Below are 19323 nucleotides of genomic sequence, written 5' to 3' on the forward strand. Positions count from 1 at the left end.
AGTACTAGAAGGAAGAAGGTGCAGAAACTGAGCTAAATTACTGGAAGACTTGGCTACTGTGGTTTTGTTTTTGTTTTTGTCTTTAATAAATCCCTATGGGAGAAGAGTATACAGGAACTCCCTGTACTATTTTTGCAACTCTTCTGCAAGTCTAAAATAACTCAAAGTAAGATGTTTAAATTGAATAAACAGGGACTTCCCTGGTGGTGCAGTGGATGGGACTCCACGCTCCCAATGCAGGGGGCGGGGGTTCCATCCTTGGTTAGGGAACTAGATCCCGCATGCCACAACTAAGAGCTTGCATACCGCAACTAAAGATCCCGCACGTGGCAATGAAGATCCCACATGCCACAACAAAGACCCAACAGCCAAATAAATAAATAGTTTAAAAAAATTAAATAAAATAAACAACAAGGACCTACTGTAGAGCACAGGGAGCTATATTCAATATCTCGTTAAAACCTATAATGGAAAAGAATCTGAAAAAGAATATATAATGTATATACATATACTCTCTATATATACACATATATTATATATATATATATATCTAAATCACTTTGCTGTACACTTGAAGTTAACACAACATTATAAATCAACTATACTTCAATAAAAAATAAAAATTAGGGACTTCCCTGGTGGTCCAGTGGTTAAGACGCCATGCTTCCACCTCAGGGAACGCAGGTTTAACCCCTGGTTGGGGAACCAAGATCCCGCATGCCACACAACGTGGCCATAAAAGTTTTTAAAATAAAAATTAAATTTGTCTTTCTCTAAAAAGAGAATGCAGAATATAGAGGAATAATTTCCTAGGCAATAATAAAGCACATGGCTCCTTTCCTCAATAATTAAATAAAAGCCTTTCCAAGAGTAGCTGCCTTCACAGACGTCACCTGCACTGCCTATTAGAACTCCTTATTCTTCAACATTTCAAAGCTTTCATCTTCACAACCTGACCTAAACACACTGCGTTTTTTTACTCTTCTGTGTATACCTGTGGTTCCATCTGCCCAAAATGGCCCTTCTGCTTCCCCACCACCTCATGCCCCAAATTCTATGCCTAGGGACTTCCTACTTCTGCTTTGAAACCCAACTCATTTGCCACCTCCTTTGGGAAGCCTTCCCTGATACAACCCTCCCATCCCCAGTGTGGCCAGGCTTTTTTTTTTTTTCTTTAAGTACAGTTGTACCTCTTACAAGGTTCTTTTTCTGTACTTATTCCCCAGCACTGTAATCATTTGCTGACATGCACATCTCTTCCAGAAGTTATAAACTTCTATAACTTCTAGTCACCCTTTTCCATGCTTACATTCAATAGCTGTAGGCCAGCTTCCAGTTATCTTGCAACTCTGTTGCAAGTGAGCCCCCAAATTCACCAACAATGTTTCCTCCAGCTCCTGACTTTCCATTTCAGTAAAGAATTACAAATTACACACATTCCAGTGAATAGACTAACACCACAAATTAAGTGTCTTTTCAACTTTCTCTAAATAATCAGCAACATTTGCAATGGCCCAGCATTCACCTAGTATGAGGAATTGCTTTCCTTTCCTTCCAAACCTAGAGTATGGTGGATCCAAGGCACCAAGTTTTTAACATTGTTCTCTAATTTGTCCATAACTCCTTTTTGCTAACTAAGAACTTTAACTTCCTCAGATCATTTCATTTGCATCACCAGTTCTATTAGTTGAATTTCTTTGCGGGATTATCTTTCATAAAGTAATGAAGATTTTCATAACTCCCAAGTCATAACCCTGAAGAGTAAAGAACCCCCAGGCTGTACTGAGCTAGGAGATCAGCCGGGCCCACTCATTTGCGAGCCAAGTGAGTTGCTCCAGACACCTGAAGGCATTGCAAGTCATACTTTTTTAAAATAACAAATGATTTATCAAAGGCTTTGAAGGTTACTGACAAATAATCAAAAACACAAGTGTTACGTACCAAGGGTCTACTGAGTATGCCAATAAAAGCAGTCTACTCAAAGCTCTCTTTCAATCTGTTCCCTCTTGAGGTGTAAAGGGGTATTCTCTCAAAATGTTTTCTTATATTTCTTTGAGGTCTTTTCAAAAGCCTTAAAGTTTTTTCTCTTCATAAGAAGTCTCCTTTACAGATACACCAGGATATTTTTCAACGCTCCTCATAAAAGTATGTCTGTCCACAGAGCTCTGGAGACGTGGACCAGTCACCCCCACAGTAAAATGTGATGATGGGTACAGATGAGCCGGTTTGCAGGGCAGAAGTTGAGACACAGATGTAGAGAACAGACATATGGACACCAAGGGGGGAAAACTGCGGTGGGGTGGGGGTGGGGGTGTGCTGAATTGGGCGATTGGGATTGACATGTACACACTGATGTGTATAAAATTGATGCCTAATAAGAACCTGCAGTATAAACAAACAAACAAACAAAACAGCTAATACTAAACTTTCATTGGGTTATTTGTATGGAAATATGTTAATATAAATGTTTCAGACATTACATGAAATTTCTAAAAATCTTATATGTTCTGGTATAATGTTATAAGTCATAATCCTAGTTATTACTTTAAAATGTATATCTCAGAAATAACTACTTTTCTTGTCAACTGCATTATTATGAACGTTCATGAAATCTTTAACCGTGGTCATTTTTAAGTCTTTTGTCATTTATAGGCAGTTCTGGGTGTACTCTGATGCTTTTGCAAATATGTTCCTATAAAAGGGTTTCATCTTGAAGAAATTCATGGAAAAGACTCTGAAAAGTACAGGTTTCTGGTAACTGACTGTACTGCTGAACTGAATGAATAAGCATTTTCAGAACTCTAATGAAAAACTGATGAACTCATAAAAGTGCTAACAAAAGATCAAGATGAACAAAAAAAATTAATTACATGGGACTGAGTGAACTGATGAGGATGAGTATAATTTTTGTGACTTTCTGTTTGAATTAAAAAAAAAAAAATCCCACAAGGACTCAGAGGCAAAGAATATACAAATCAATTTTCACTGCAAAGTAAAGGAGCTGCTACAGTGGAGGATTACTGGACTGAATGTCAATATTATGACATAGTATGAGTGTGTTTCATGTTTGGTAATTGCAATCATTGTTGCTTTTGTTGTGGTCATCCATGTACAATGCTTGATGTCAGTCTATTTATCTCTTGTAAAAATAAAATACAGTGTGTGTGTGTGTGTGTGTGTGTGTGTATGTGTGTGTGTGTGTGAAAAAAAAAAAAAAGTGATGATGGCTACACAGTGCTCCTCAAGATAATGGATGTGCCTGGATCGTTAATTTGCTTGTAAAGATTGGGGAGGGAGGGAGAGAGGAAGAAAGAAAAAATATATATTGACTTTTAAACAACACAGGTTTAACGTACAATTCAAGATTTTCAAGAAATTTCAGGTTTACAGAGAGCTGCTATGACCTAAAGCCCCAGGACAAGGGCCTTCTCTTAAGCAGGTGTAGGCTCTCTCTGCCATTAGAGGAATTTCAGTAGAAAATCAGGGAAACCCTAAGCATGATCAGTAAACTCTCCTATGAAGCTACTTCATATATCTTTTAACATTCTAAATTCATGCACCCAATTAACAGAACCAGCAGCAAATGATTACCAGAAAAATCACTTCACCAGGGTGAGCACTGCAACTTTCTGGCAATAGAAGTGCTTTCCTACGATTAAACCTGTTCTTACATCATGTTATGACAAATACATATGAAACCAAGTGGGAAGGAATAGACAACTTAATTACATGGATCATCAGACAAAAGGTCTGATGGTTCAGAAAACTATCAGGTTACAGCCCCCTCACCAAGACAATCTTTTTATTCAAGTCCACAATACTAGTACACAAGAAATGATAGTGTTCTCTGACTAAAATTAGTGGCATGAGATTAATCAACCAAATGTGCAAGCTATTCCAAACCTAATTAAAATCAACATTCTAAAACTATTCAGTCAAATTACATAAAAAAAAAAAAAAAAAGTTGGCTGACCCAACAGAAAAATGTACAGAGGTCAGGAATGGTCAAGTGACATTGGAAAAAATACACATGGAAATAAAACATCAAAAGATGTTCCACTTCACTCATAACTAAAGGACTGCACATGTTATTCCTGAAGTGCCATTTTCATCTTTCACATTAAAAAGTTTTATTGGTGTCAGCCAGAAGGTGGGAAACAGGAACTATACCACTAGTGAGAATATCAACTGATACAATCTTTTTGTAGAAAAACCACTAAATAGCAGAATTTTTAAATGTACTTTTTGCCCCACAATTCCACTTCTAGAAACTTATCCTACAATCTCACAAAATGTACAAAGAGAAATTTGTTGTGTTTATTGTAGTACTGATGCAGCACACACTGGAAATCTAAAATATCCATCATTAGGGAACTAGGTAAAAACATTAAGGCAGGCATACCATGTTCTAGGGCAAAATGATAAAAGAATGATCCACACTTAAAGATATCCTAATTGAGTTACTGAACTTCAGCAATACAGAGTTCTCCTAGCAATCATGCAAAAACAGGCAAGTTCTCTCTCACTGAGGTAAAGGGAGAATGAATTAGGCTAACCAGGCTTTTCCACGCAACAACCTTCAATGGAAGAAAACAATGGAGAAATATCCACAGAATTCTAAGGAAAAGAATGTATGACCCATTACTATTATACCTAGCCAAGTTACCATTTATGGATAAGGACGACAGACATTTTCAAAACAAATAATTCAGGGAACAGAGCAACCATGAACTCTATTGGAAAAAAAGTATATATGTGTGTGTGTGTGTATATATATATATATACACATACATATACACACATATATACACACACACACACACACACACACACACACACACACACATGTACCAGCTAATCAATGTTAAATAGATTAAAAGGTTCAAGAAAACACTGAATCCCAGATGGTGGAACAATGTTTACAAGATCTGAGGATGCACTCCAAGAATTTTTTTTTTTTTTAAAATAACTAAATCAACCAGAGCTGAAGCCTGGTCTTTTATCTTATTTTTATTTATTTACTTGGTTGCGCCGGGTCTTAGTTGCAGCAGGCGGGCTCCTTAGTTGCAGTGTGCATGTGGGATCTAGTTCCCTGACCGGGGATCAAACCCAGGCCCCCTCACTGGGAGCACGGAGTCTTATCTGCTGCGCCACAGGGAAGTCCCCCACAATCCAAGAATTTTATACCTAGCCAAGACATCCTTCAAATATAAAGGGAGAGAGACATTCTTAATTCACCAAATAAGGCACCGTTTCTTAAAACTGACAACAAGATCTAGCTAACAGGGAAATGAATCCAAAAATTCAGATATGGAAAGACCGTAGTTAAAAGAACTGGTGGGGGACATTTGAATCCCTTAAAATGTAAAACTAAGACTAAATACTGAGGGAGTTATGGTTATAGAGCAGACTATAAATGCTCTAAACACACTGACAAAGTAAAATAACAAGAGTGAGGAGGGAAAAGGGGAAGGAGTACAAATTTTCTTAGTTTTCCTATTATGAAGTTCATTGATACTGCCTAGAACTGAAACATGGAATATATTTATTTATTAAAAATGATGCCATCTTGTTTGTAGAGACGTGGATGGATCTAGAGACTGTCATACAGAGTGAAGTCAGAAAAACAAATATCGTATATTAACACATATATGTGGAACCTAGAAAAATGGTACAGATGAACTGGTTTGCAGGGCAGAAATAGACACACAGATGTAGAGAACAAACGTATGGACACCAAGGGGGGAAAGTGGCAGGGGGGGGTTGGTGGTGGGATGAACTGGAAGATTGGGATTGACATATATACACTAATATGTATAAAATAGATAACTAATAAGAGCCTGCTGTATAAAAAAATAAATAAAATTTTAAAATTAAATAAAATTTTTAAAAAATTTTTTAAAGTATATGATGCCGTCTTGGGACTTCCCTGGTGGTCCAGTGGTTAAGACTCCACGCTTCCAATGCTGGGGATGTGGATTCCGTCCCTGGTCGGGGAACTAAGATCCCACATGCCTGTGCGGCATGGCCAAAAAATAAAATTGATGCCGTCTTCATATGGTTTTCATAATCTTTTTCCTTAACCTATGGGGATTTATCAAGAGCTAATAATTATTGTGGCAAAGATTATTTGAAATCTGACAACTTATTTTTCAGTTTCACTTGTTTATTTTTCTGCTATTAAATTCAAGTGAGGGGCTTCCCTGGTGGCGAAGTGGTTGAGAATCCGCCTACCAATCCAGGGGACATGGGTTTGATTCCTGGTCTGGGAAGATCCCACATGCCGCAGGGCAACTAAGCCCGTGCATCACAACTACTGAGCCTGTGCTCTAGAGCCCGTGAGCCACAACTACTGAGCCCACATGCTGCAACTACTGAAGCCCGCGCACCTAGAGCCCGTGCTCCACAACAAGAGAAGCCACCTCAATGAGAAGCCCGCGCACCTCAACAAAGAGTAGCCTCCACTCACTGCAACTAGAGAAAGCCCATGCGCAGCAACAAAGACCCAACACAGCCAAAAATAAATAAATAAAATAAATGTTTAAAATAAATAAATAATACAATAAAATAAATTAATAAATTCAAGTAGACGGAGAGACCTCAAGAGCACTGTGCTCAGTGAAACAAAATCAATGTCAAAAGGTTACGGCCTGCAGATTACATTTACACCACTCTCAAAATGACAGAACTGTAGAGATGAAGAACAGATTAGTGGTTGCTAGGAGAGAGGGAGGAGGGCTACAAATAGAAAGAGTATTAGGAAAAAAATACTCAGGCATGAGTTAGACCTTCAGCGGTGATGGGACAGCTCTGTACCTTGACTGTGGTGGTAGTTACATGAATCAATACATGGAATAAATTGCATAGAGCCAAACACACACATGAATGCAGGTCAAAAAATGGTGAAAACTGAATAAGGTCTGTAGTCTAGTCAACAAATGACATGTACTAATGTCAGTTTCCTGGTTTTGATATTGCACACAGCTATGTAAGGTGTTACCGTTGGGGGAATCTGGGTGAAGGGTACAACAGGAATCCTTGCACTCATTTTGCAACTTCCTGTAAGTATATAAATATTTCAAAAAGTATGTTTTTTTTAATGCAAAGAATAGTAAATTGATTTTTATTTTAAAACTAGCATGACCCAAAAAATCAGCATCACAACTTTTTTAATACGAGTACTTATTTTAGATATCTATCCTCCTTATCTTATAGACAAATAGAAACAAAGATATATGGATTGTTAATCATAGTTCAGGGTAGAAGGATTTAGGGGATTTCTTTTTTTGCCATGTTCTTTGTATTGATACCTTTTGATACTGCTTGATTTTTAATGAGCATACATAATTTTTATAAAAATTATCCAATTGTTAATCTAAAAAAAACCCTGATCTATCCCAGGTCTGATTATTAGCCAATTTAAAAACTAATGACTTCCCCCCCAAACTGCATTTAACTCATAAAATACCTTTACCTTTTCAAGGAGTCTGAGATCAGAGATATTTTTCATTATAACCTTCATATAAAACAGCAGCAGACTGTTCTGATGTAAATTAACTACTGCGTATGCTAAGCCTAATGGGCTTAACTGAACTGAAATACATAAAGAAGCCAAGCAACCTTCCTCTCTGTTGCCCTGTAACGTGGTCCAGCTACCACTTTGCCCTCGAGTCACATTTTTTCTATTCTATCACATTAGAGCATATGCAGAAATATCTATTTTCTCGTTTGTTATCAGTGAACTTTTACCATCTTGCCCTTTCCATTACCAGGTGTAAATTATGCAGGTTTTAAGGTTAGATGACTAAATGTACTGTTTTTCCTGGGACAATACACCCAGTTGGGCTACATTTCAAGTAACGTTTGTCATCAGCAAACTTTTACCATCTTGCCCTTTCTATTATGAAAGGTAAATTATGCAAGTTTTAAGGCTAGATGGCTAGATGTACTGTTTTTCCTGGGACAATATACTCACTTGGGTTACATCTGAAGTAAATATACCTATGTAAATGTGCATAGGCTTAAGAAGAAACCTAGTGCTACAGAAAAAACATGGGCTGTGCGTTTAGAATCTTGGGTCAGCATCCCATCTCTATCAACTTGCTATGTAACTTTAAACAAGCTACTTATATTACCCTCCCTGAGCCTCGGGGTCCTCATCTTCCTCAACTGTAAAATGGGAACAGACAGTAATACCTACCTTGCAGCGTGGCTGTAAGAGATGAAATGAGGTACTGTCTGTAGTATACATGAGGGCCCCTAAACAACGGCTAACACAAGAGTGTAATTATGAAACACTCACAGACCTTTTTTCTCCCTCTGAGCCCCAGCTTCCTTCCCTTCCCATTAGCCTCTTTCACCTCCCTCACTTCTCTCTGCCTTGTGGGTTTCCTCAGGTACATCCACAGCTCTCACTTCACCCCACCCCCACTCCCACTTGTTCCCCAGCAGTCCTCCCAGAAGCAATCAGTTTTTGGAGCCTCACAGGAAGTGTACCATCTGCACAGCATTTGTTCTAACAACTCCTCTTGCTTACCTGCTCCCCACCTCCACCTGCCCAGGGCAAAAGTGCTGCTATCTGAGCTTGCTGGCTGCATGGCTTTCAGAAAAACACGGTGTTTACTATATTCATACTCTATTTCAAGCTTACTATACTCTCTAAATGCTGCTACTAGCATTTACTAACCTCAAGGGCATACCTTGACCTTCTTGGATTTGTTTTCATACCTCTTTTTTTTTGGGGGGGGGGGCGCACACCACACAGCTTGTGGGATCTTAGTTCCCCGACCAGGGATCGAACCCAGGTCCTTGGCAGCAAACGCAGCGTCTTAACCACTGGACCACCAGGGAATTCCCATCACACCTGACCCTTTCAATTACCTAAATATCTGTTGAATGCTTAAGGGGCACTGGAAATGTAAAGAAGACTGAGATTCATTCTGATATGGGCTCATAAAGAGAAAGAACTAATCCTCTCCACTCCCAGGCTTGGAGGGGGAGGAAAGGAGAGGAAGCCAAGGAAAGGATGGAGGAGGTTCACATTTTGCTCTTCAAACTTCTGAGTTATTTGATACTTACTACAAGAATGTAGCCTTGTAATTCTTATATAAGAAAAACAAATAAATCAAAATAATAAAAGCAAAAAAAAAAACCTAAATATAATCAAAAAAGAGAAACGTTAAACTAGTGGCTGGAAAGCCTCAAAGACATCACGCTCATGGTAGGTAAGGTCTCAAAAAGAAGAAAAGGACATTCAAGCAGAGGAACAGCACTGAACAAAGGCAGAGACGTATGAAAGCATACTCGGTGTTCTGGGAATGACAAGTGGCTTGCTGTGGCTAGAGAACAAGATATAATTTGAGAAGTCTTGAAATGATATTTCGAATGAATCACTTTAAGCATTTAATAAATCATCTTCTCCTTACTGAGAGGAGTAAAAGAGAAATTGTGAAAATCCAGGACCCATGTGCTTTCCAATACTCTGCTGTGATAAAAACTTGGTCTCTGACAACACTGGGGACCCTCTGCTCGAAATAATTTGGGGTCAAGTGACATGACCACATCTGAGTTCCATGAGGTAGCTCTGGCAGGAATACAGAAAAAAGATGGACTGGTGGAGGAAGAACCTGGAAGCTGTCAAGACACCACCCATGAAAGCAAGAGATGACAATGGCCTGACCAAAATGGAGGGAATGGAGGGAAAGGCCGAGGTCAGGACACAAATAAGTTAGCTGCAGCATCAACAGGTCTACAAGTGGAGGACTGATGGCAAAGAGGACGCTAAAGATGACTCAGGTTTATCACTTGAGTGTCCAGTGAATAAGATCATTAAGAGAACTAGGGCATGGGGGAGGAGGCACTAACCTAAGGGGAAGATGATGGATTTGGTTTAGACACGTTTAATTTGATGTCTACAGGACACTCCAGTGGATATCCAAGGCTGGAGAGGGTGGTTGAGTTCTCATTGGTACACAGGCCATAGCTGCAGCCATAAGAAAGAAGATCGGGCTTCCCTAGTGGCACAGTGGTTAAGAATCCACCTGCCAATGCAGGGGACACGGGTTTGAGCCCTGGTCCCGGAATATCCCACATGCCGCGGAGCAGCTGGGCCCGTGAGCCACAATTACTGAGCCTGCGCTCCGCAACGAGAGAGGCCGTGATAGTGAGAGGCCCGCGCACTGCCATGAAGAGGGGCCCCCACTTGCCACAACTGGAGAAAGCCCTCACACAGAAACGAAGACCCAACACAGCCATAAATAAATAAATAAATAAAATTTAAAAAAGAAAAAAAAAAAGAGAGATAAGCAAAACATTCTCTCTATAAATTTGATCTTTAAAAAAAAAAAGAAAAAAAAGAAAGAAGATCGAGGGAGACTGAACCAAGAGTTATATCATGGAAGCCAAGGGAACCAAGAAAAAGTGTTTCGGGGGAGGCGGGTAAAGGAACCAGTGTTTGCCAACAGCCAAAAGATGGCATAAGGACTGAAAAGAGGCTATTTATGCATTCATTGTACTACGCCAACTTATGTAAGGAACTTGAGCATCCGTAGATTTTGGTGTACGCAGGGACTCCTGGAACCAAGCCCCCGTGGATACCGAGGGATGACTGTATATACTGGAGTCAGCACACAGCGGTCACTGGTGATCTTGAAAAGTAGTGAAGACAAACAATCAGTCTGCAGTGGGTTGCACAACAAACCACTGGTGGAGAGGAAAAGGGAGGATGAAAAAGCAGCAGAAAGTAACAGCTACACATTCAGGAATTCCCTCCCTCTTCACCCCAGCCGGTGCAGTCACGTCTCCCTTGACCTGGACACATATGTCGACAATCCAACTACCTAAAAGTTGTCAAGATCCTTGTCCTGCCCAATGCCAATTACCTTCATCTCAACACAGCAGCATCTGCCTCCCTACCTACAGACAGAGCCAAATCCCTTATTTTATCGGCACATGGACCGTCTCCTGTCATCTCCCTGTCAGTTTCTTTACCTGTCATCTCTTCCATTCCTACCAAATCCAACCACCAATTAATTAAAATGTCCTACTATTCCCAATCACCAGTTTAGAGGCTTCCAAAATCAGCTTGAGCTCCTCCCTTTTCTTCATCCCTTGAATCTGGAATCAGTCAGTTTTAAGTGATGACTCTCTTGGTCAAGTCTTCCTCTCCACTCCTAACTCCAAATCCAAGAACAGGCCTTTATCACATCCACACAGGCATGGTGTCCTAGCTGGTTTCCCACACCAATCTAACCTACACACAGTAGATGGATTAATGTTCCTTTAAGGAAAAATCAGCCAAAAAACAAAGCCAAACTCCCTTGAGTAGTACTGGAGGCCCTCCATAACCCAGCCCTTAACTGCTTTTATAAGCTTTCTCCCCAACTACTTCTTCACAAAAATCTTCACCATTGCCAAACCAGTCTATTATAGATCCTTTCTTAACGCTACACATTTAGTTACACCCTTCTCTTCTGAAATACCCCCTCTGTGCAAGTTCTATTTACTCCCTTTTTCTAAAGGTCTTGAACACCCAAGACCTCCACAGCATTCCTAACTACAATGTAACTGTCTACTATGCCAGGAATTGTTCTAGACTCTCGGGATACATCAGTGAACAGAGCAAAGCTTTAGGGGTTAATATTTTAGCACAAAGAGATAACAAAAAATAGATTTCATAAATAACATTAACCATGTAAAAGGTTTAAAAGTGTAAATGCTACAAAAAGTAAAGCAGGATGTGAAGGACTGGGAGTTCTGAGATGGGATTACAATTTTAAACAGGGTGGTAAGCACTGGCCTCACCGGAAGATGACTCTTGAGAAGGCCTGAAGAAGGTCACGCTGGTCAGAGAGATATCTAGGGGAAAGTGCAGTCCAAGCAGAGGCAACAGCCAGGCCAAAGCCCTGAGGCACGCACACACCTGGAGCATCTGAAGGACAGCAAGGAGGCCAGGGTAGTTGAACAGAGTGAGCCAAGGGGAGAGTAGCAGGAGATGGGTTCAGAGTGTAACCATGGGCCAGAATATGGAGGGCAGAGTAGGCCATGGAGGCGCATGTGGGCCACTGTGGCCTTCGCTCTAAGTGAGATGAGGAGCCATGGGAACAAAACAAAGACATGATCTGCCTTAGATTTTTCAAAGGATCACTGAGGCTACTGTGTTAAAACAGTCTATCATGGAACAAGGTCAGAAGCTAGGAGAACAGTTAGGAGGCAACTGCAGTAATTCAGGCAAGAGATGATGAAGGCCTAAACTAGAGAGACAGCAGTGGAGGGAACAAGAAGTGATAAAATCCTGGCTACATTTCGAGGGTAGAAAACAATCAGCCTTCCTGATACGGACCAGATGTGGGATATAAGAGAAAGAAAAGTCAAGGATGACTCCAAGTTTTTGCCACAAGCAACTAGAAGGATGGAGCTGCCCCCAACTGAGAAAGAGAAGACTGTGGGTAGAAAAGAATTAAGGGGAAAGTCGGGAGTTGGGTTTTAGACAGGTTACATTTGACATGCCTGACAAACAAGCTTGCATGTCAAGTAGGCAGCTGGATACATGAGAACTGCGGCTCAGGAGGGAGGTCTGGCCTGGGAGCTAACTAGGTCTGAGGCCTAGAGCACTCCAGCTGTTCAAAGATCAGTGCGATGAGGAAGAAATATCCAGTAAGATGGCGGAAAACCAAAAGCACATTTTAGTGTCCTGGAGGCCAGGTGAAGAAAGACTTTAACAGAAGGGGGAGTATTCAACATGTCCAATGCTACTGACAGATTGACTAAGATGAGAACTAACCCCTGCGTTCAACAGCAGCGAGGTGGGACCTTGACAAGTGAGCTTGGGAGAGAATGGAAGGTGAGGAATTAAAGACCACTCCTTCCTGGAGTTTTGTTGCAAAGAGGAACAAGGAAACGGGGCAGCAGCTGGCCAGGAAAGTAGGAATAAAGGTATTCACGATGAGAAAAAATAGCATGTTTGTGTACTGTGCGTATATATGCACATAAAGCCCTACAAAGTCCTAAGCACTCAACAATTGTTAATTCCTTCTTTCACTTCCACCCCTGACACCTATTATTTTCTATTATCTTTATTGATTTATAGCTAATCTTTGTAACTATCTGCAAACTTTCAATTAGAAGGCCCTTTTTTCCCGTGTCCAACTGTCAAACTCTTCCTAACCCTTCAAGACTCAAATATTCCTCCTGGGAAATCTTCCCTGTTCCCTGTCCTCAGGTATGCCACCTTTGTATCAATGCATTCTTCTACTATGGTCACCCTTACCACAGCCTCTCATAATTACCAGAATATATGCCCCATTTCCTCAATAAACTGACTTCTAGAGGGCAGGGACAATATTATCCCTCCTGGGGTGAAAGTGTAACAGTTGAGAGCACTGACTCTTGAGGCAGACTGCCTGGCTCTGAATGCCAGTCCCGCCACTTGGTTGCTGTGTGAGCGTGAGAAGCTGCCTAACCATTCTGGGCCTTGAATGTTCTCATCTATAAAATGGGAAATAAGAACTTCCCTGGTGGCACAGTGGTTAAGAATCCGCCTGCCAATGCAGGGGACACGGGTTCGAGCCCTGGTCTGGGAAGATCCCACATGCCACAGAGCAACTAAGCCTGTGCACCACAACTACGGAGCCTGCGCTCTAGAGCCCGAGTGCTACAACTACTGAAGCCTGCGCGCCTAGAGCCCGTGCTCTGCAACAAGAGAAGCCACCGCAATGAGAAGTCCGTGCACCGCAAGGAAAGGAAGAGTAGCCTCCGCTCGCTCGCCGCAACCAGAGAAAGACCGAGCGCAGCTAGGAAGACCCAATGCAGCCAAAGATAAAGAAAAAAAAAAGAAAAGAAAAGAAAATGGGAAATAACAATAGCCTCTGCCTCCTGGAATTGTTTGAAAGAGTAAATGAGTTAACATATGTAAACTCATTAGCCTGGCATATGCTAAGCCCTATAAATACAGACTCTTTAACGTATTGTATCCACAGTACCTGGGATTTTAAGCTTGATGAGGGAAGTCAATAAACAAATGAATAAACTGAGGCACTCAAAAGCTCTGGCCTATTGTACAGAATTACTTCTCTGTACCACATTAATAGTGCTTTGGGGGTCTGCTTAGCAGGTAATTTTATCATTTGAACCATGTCATCTACTAATTTTTTCAAAAGCTGTTCAAGTCATTTCTGGATATTTACTTGTCTCCCAGACAACCTCTAATGCCGTGACTGCCACACAGACCCTCTGAGCACCGCTGAACCTTTCCCTGCCATCTCCCTCCCCCACCACAGCTTCTTTACGCCTCCCGCCCCGGTGCACAATCCAACACAGTTGCTGAACTAACGGAAGACACACCAACTGAGTGGCCAAATTTAAGGTCTGATCTTCCCTCCATTACAGGGACCATTCATGGAACGTTGACAGTCAAAAATAAGAAGGTAGGGCTTCCCTGGTGGCTCCATGGTTAAGAATCCACCTGCCAATGCAGGGGACACAGGTTTGAGCCTTGGTCCAGGAAGATCCCAACATATCGCAGAGCAACTAAGCCCGTGCGCCACAACTTCTGAGCCTGCGCTCTGGAGCCCGCGAGCCACAACTACTGAGGCCCATGCACCTAGAGCCCGTGCTCCCCAACAAGAGAAGCCACAGCAATGAGAAGCCCGCGCACCGCAAAGAAGATTGCCCCTGCTCGCCGCAACTAGAGAAAGCCCATGCACAGCAACAAAGACCCAAACACAGCCAAAAATAAAATAAATTAATTAAAAAGAAAAATGAGAAGGCGGACTTCCCTGCTGGTCCAGTGGTTAAGACTCAGCACTTCCACTGCAGGGGGCACAGGTTCAATCCCTGGTGGGGAACTAAGAGCCCACATGCCTCGCGGCATGGCCAAACATAATAAAAATATAGAGTTCAAAAATGAGAAGACTTTGTAACCAAAGCAATCTTCTAAGCAACTAAAAAAGAAAAAAAAAATGCTAATTTAAGTAAGGGTTCAATTTTGCATAAAATTTCCATAATAAGCAAAGCTCATTTGATATTAAGTAACAACTTTTCAGAGAAGTAGTGGTCACCTCCAAGATGTTACATCACTTGAGAACTCATGGGAATTCAACCCAAAATGATGATTTAATCAAATGTAGTTACAGTTTAATTGTTCTAGGAATTCTGTACTGCAACTACAAATCTTTTTTAACTAGTTCTAAATTTGCAGGTCAAAATCCCTCCTCCTAGAGGGACAGTTTAAAGGAAATTCCCATGCTCCCCAGCCCTCATCACTATCTCAGAACCAAATAAAATATAGTTGGATGACATTCCCAACCAACTTCCACGTGAGGAAGCACCTGTACCTCAAGGAGCACAGGCTTTGGAGAAGAGCACCTTGGACCCAAATGCCAGCTCCACCACTTGTTAAACAGGTATCCTACACCAGGTCTGTTCATCTCCTCCTCTGGTAGTAATGGCAATAAGGTACCCAACCTAGCAGTGTTCGTGTGCTTAACTGATACTGAGTGACTGAAAGAAAAACCAAATAAATGAAAAACAGCTAGCTTAGTGTAGATACTTAATAAATGGTAGTTCTATCATATTACACCATTTTCATCTTATTAGCGAGTTGAAGTTTTAAAAAGAAGACATTACAAAGGCCCAAACTTACCTGCCAACTCTTTAAAGGCTCTTTAAAGTAAAAATGGTAAGTCAGTAAGAAACGGAAAAAAGTTCCTGGAATAAAGAACTGTGATCCCAGGCAAAAGACCCTCCTCCGGTAAGACACAAATCAGGCAATGGCTTCCTTGCATTCAGGGACAAGGCCTGCCCCATCCACACCCCTGAACCTGGGACACCTACAGATGAACCCCCTGGTGTCAGTACTGCAAAAAGGACGTAATTTGACAGTCCTATTCACTTTACATCCGCTGTGGTCACCCACTGTGTGCTAAAATAAGTGAGGGATAGGTTACAGAAAACTTGACTCAAAACTTACCTCAGAAAAAATTGTAAATGGTAATCATGAAGTCAACTACTACTACTTTACAATTAATTGCTCAAAGGTGGTCATTTTCATAACGCTCTCCTGACTGCCAATTAAAATGAAACCTGAATACAAGAGTGCTTGGCCAGCTTAAGTCGATAAACAATAAAATTCTGTCCAAAGGTTCTAAAGCAACGTTGTCAGCTACCCGAGGGGAGGTACGTGTCTGTCTTGTTTACCTGACATTCGCTAGAGCCTCGAATATAGTGGCTACTTAAAATTCATTAAAAGATTTGTACACCCATGTTCACAGCAGCATTACTCACAACAGCCAAAAGGTGGAAGTAATCCAAGTGTCCATCAACAGATGATCGGATAAACAAAATGTGGTCTACACACACAATGGAATATTATTCAGTCTTAAAAAGGAAGGAAATCCTGACAGATGCTATAACACGGATGAACCTCGCAGACATTTTCCTAAGTGAAATAAGCCAGTCACAAAAAGACAAAAACTGTACAATTCCATTTATATGAGGGACCTAGAGTAGTTAAATTCAGAGAGACAGAAAGTAGAATAGTGGTCACTAGGGGACAGGGAAGAAGGGAATGAGAGTTACTGTTTAATGGGTACAGTTTCAGTTTTACAAGATGAAAATAGTTCTGGGGATGGACGCACACAAAGTGAATGTACTTAATGCTACTGAACTATACACTTAAAAATGGTTAAAATGGTAAACATTATGTTACGTATATTTTACCACCATTTAAAAAAAATTCATTGAAAGAATCAATGAAGGATTACTGAATACTACTTTCATCATTCACTAAATATTATACCTCATACCTTTAGATTATTCATTAGAAAATCCCTGTCTCCACATTTTATAGCTGAGGAAACTGGGACTCAGAGAGCTTAACTGATCTGCCACTATCCTACATACAGTATCTATTATACAGTGCTGCTTGGCATTAATGGTGCATTTTATCTGACTGGTTGTAAGCCCCACAAAAGCAAGGGCTACGCCTTAGGTCTTCTTTCTCCGCCCAGAACCTAACACATAACTAACCCACAGGCCCCTTGAAACTTCTGAAAACCCTACTGGCCTGAACAAGCTATATTACAGATGTCACTGCATCCCCTTCTCTACTGAACCACTAGTGTGGAAGGTGTAAAATGGGCAACCTTAAGAACACTTCTGTAACTGGAGGTGGTCAAACACAGGCCAGGCAACCAGCCCCTGTGGGCTTACTATGTACCAAAAGCTGGGGCAGATAAAAGTTCAGACAATTTCATCTTTGAGAGAATTGAGTCTACTGCAATAGACAATTACAATAAGACAAATGCTTAAAAACAGATGTGACTGCACAAACCTAAGGGAGTACTGACAGTGCCTTTGGGTCTGGAAAATGTGGAATGTTATCTTCAGAAGTGGCTTCTGAACTAGATCTAGAAAGATGAAGAGTTCTCCAGGCACTATCAGGGAAAAGGCCAGAGCATGTAGCAAAAAGAAAGGCAGAACGGGTGTCAAAAGAATAGGACAGTTCCTGACTTCTAGTTCCTATATCTAGGTAAGTAACCTCTGAAAACCACAAACCCTCTCAGCTGCCCCCTATATAAACCTACAGCAAGACGCCCTCCAGCTCTGTGAAGTGTGTTCTATCAAATAGGAGCTCTGAAATCAGACTGCCTGGGTTCAAATCTTGCCACTGTTACTTAAGAGTGACCTTGAGCTGGGTAATTAGTTGCTCTGTGCCTCAGTGTCCCCACTTCAGAACACAAGGCTGGTGTGCTAATTAAATAACACATGTCAATCACTTTAGCACAGCGCCTGGCACATAGTAATCCCTCAATAAATAAATGATAGCTACCATCATGATGAGCTGCTACAATGTAAGCGAGGCAAACACCAGATGCAAGGGTTGTGTCCGCTCCGCGTCCAGGTCCCTCCCAGTTCTGAGCGATCCCGAGGGGCGGGGGGGATGGGAGCTCAGAGCCCGGCTGCAAACCCTGCACGCATGTGTCACTGTCGGGCTCGGCACGCGCCTCTCCCCGCCCTGGGGAGAAGCGATGGCTCAGCAGTCCCGGGCCCGCTCCCACCGCTCAGACCCTGCACGCGGGAGAGAAGGGGCTCCGACCTCACTTACCATGCTGGCCGGGGAAGAGGGCGGCTCAGGTGAGCTAGCTCTCGGGCTTCGGACACGTCCCGCTCGCACAGTTCAGGTCATGGTCCCGGCAGGCTCGGGAAGTCCCCCACCCATGCAAAGACAACCGCCTCCCCACCCGGGCCCCGCGGGGACCCTCTATAAAGAGCGCGGCCCCCCGGCCCGCCTCATCGGGGACCCCCGGAACAATTCATCCAGACCCACCCACCCCTCCGCAAGGAAACTGAAAAAGCAGGAAATGGGGCTCGGAGGCCGGCGAGGAGAGCAGCGGCTCGGGGCCCCCCGCCCGGGCCCGACCCCCAATGGGAGGCTCCGGGCCCAGGCAGGGGCTCCCCGGCCCCCGCGTTCAGAAGCGGCGGTGGGGCCCGACCCCGAGGCTGAACGGGCGGAGGCTGAAGGGGCCTCGGCGACGCAGCCCGAGCGGGCGGCTCAAGGGAAAGGCCCGAGGGCCCGAGCTATCCTTGCCGCCCTAGCCCACACGGCCGCCGCCGCCGCCCCCCGGAGCATCCCTGCGCACGCCCGCTCCAGAGCTGCCCGCTCGCGCCGCGCAACCGCCCCCAACCAACAGCCCCAACGCGCCGGAAGTGGCGAGTGCCCGGCGCGGCCCCACGGCGCCGCCGCCGGGCTGCGGCGCTGGAACCGGACCAATCCGGAATCGAGCGGGCGGAGGCCGGGGGGGGCGGCGCGGGGCGGGGCCGCACCTGACGGCTCCCTCTGGCCCCGCCCCCATTCGGCCCCGCCCCGCGCCCGGCGCCCTCCGCCAGTCCACGCGGGCCGGCGGCCATGTTGGTAAAGGGTAGCGGACCTGCCACCTTGGTAAAGTGGCGATTTCTCTTTCGTTTCCTGCGCTCATTCATTCCCCATATCTTCATGGAGCGCCTTCTGCGTGCCCAGCACCCGGCTAGAAGTCGGCGGCACGCAGCCTCTGCCCTTGTGGAACTTACATCCATTCAGCCCACACATTTTAGCCCTGCCGTGGACCTGGCGCCGCTGTGGGTGCTAGGACTAGTGTAGTAAACAAGACTACTGTAGTCTTTGCCCTCAAGGAGGCAGATAAGCAGCAAGTAGAAAGCAAGTGAATAAATTAATTGTAAGAAACGAGAAGTGCTGTGAGTGAAATGAACGCAACAAACACGCAGGGTCCCGAGATAGAAAATGGAAGGGAGGGATGGAAATGTACACTGAGGCCTGAAGGATGAAGT

General features: G+C 43.1%; 1 protein-coding gene across 5 annotated transcripts in view; it reads right to left on the bottom strand.

The window, feature by feature from the left end:
* XPO6 (exportin 6) overlaps positions 1–18766 on the bottom strand; it is a 111364-nt gene extending 92598 nt beyond the window's left edge. For 4 of the 5 annotated variants that reach the window (XM_082429319.1, XM_082429317.1, XM_082429320.1 and 1 more), the window contains exon 1: positions 18104–18766. In XM_082429319.1, the coding sequence (XP_082285445.1) occupies positions 18104–18106 (3 nt within the window). In that variant the 5' untranslated portion in view covers positions 18107–18766. Of the gene's footprint in view, positions 1–11802; positions 11826–18103 lie in introns of those variants that run through there. The other variant, XM_082429318.1, reaches the window with a different exon arrangement.
* Positions 18767–19323: the final 557 nt, after the last annotated feature.

This window comes from Balaenoptera physalus, assembly GCF_965194825.1.
Source record: "Balaenoptera physalus genome assembly, chromosome: 16".
Taxonomy (NCBI): Eukaryota; Metazoa; Chordata; class Mammalia; order Artiodactyla; family Balaenopteridae; genus Balaenoptera; species Balaenoptera physalus.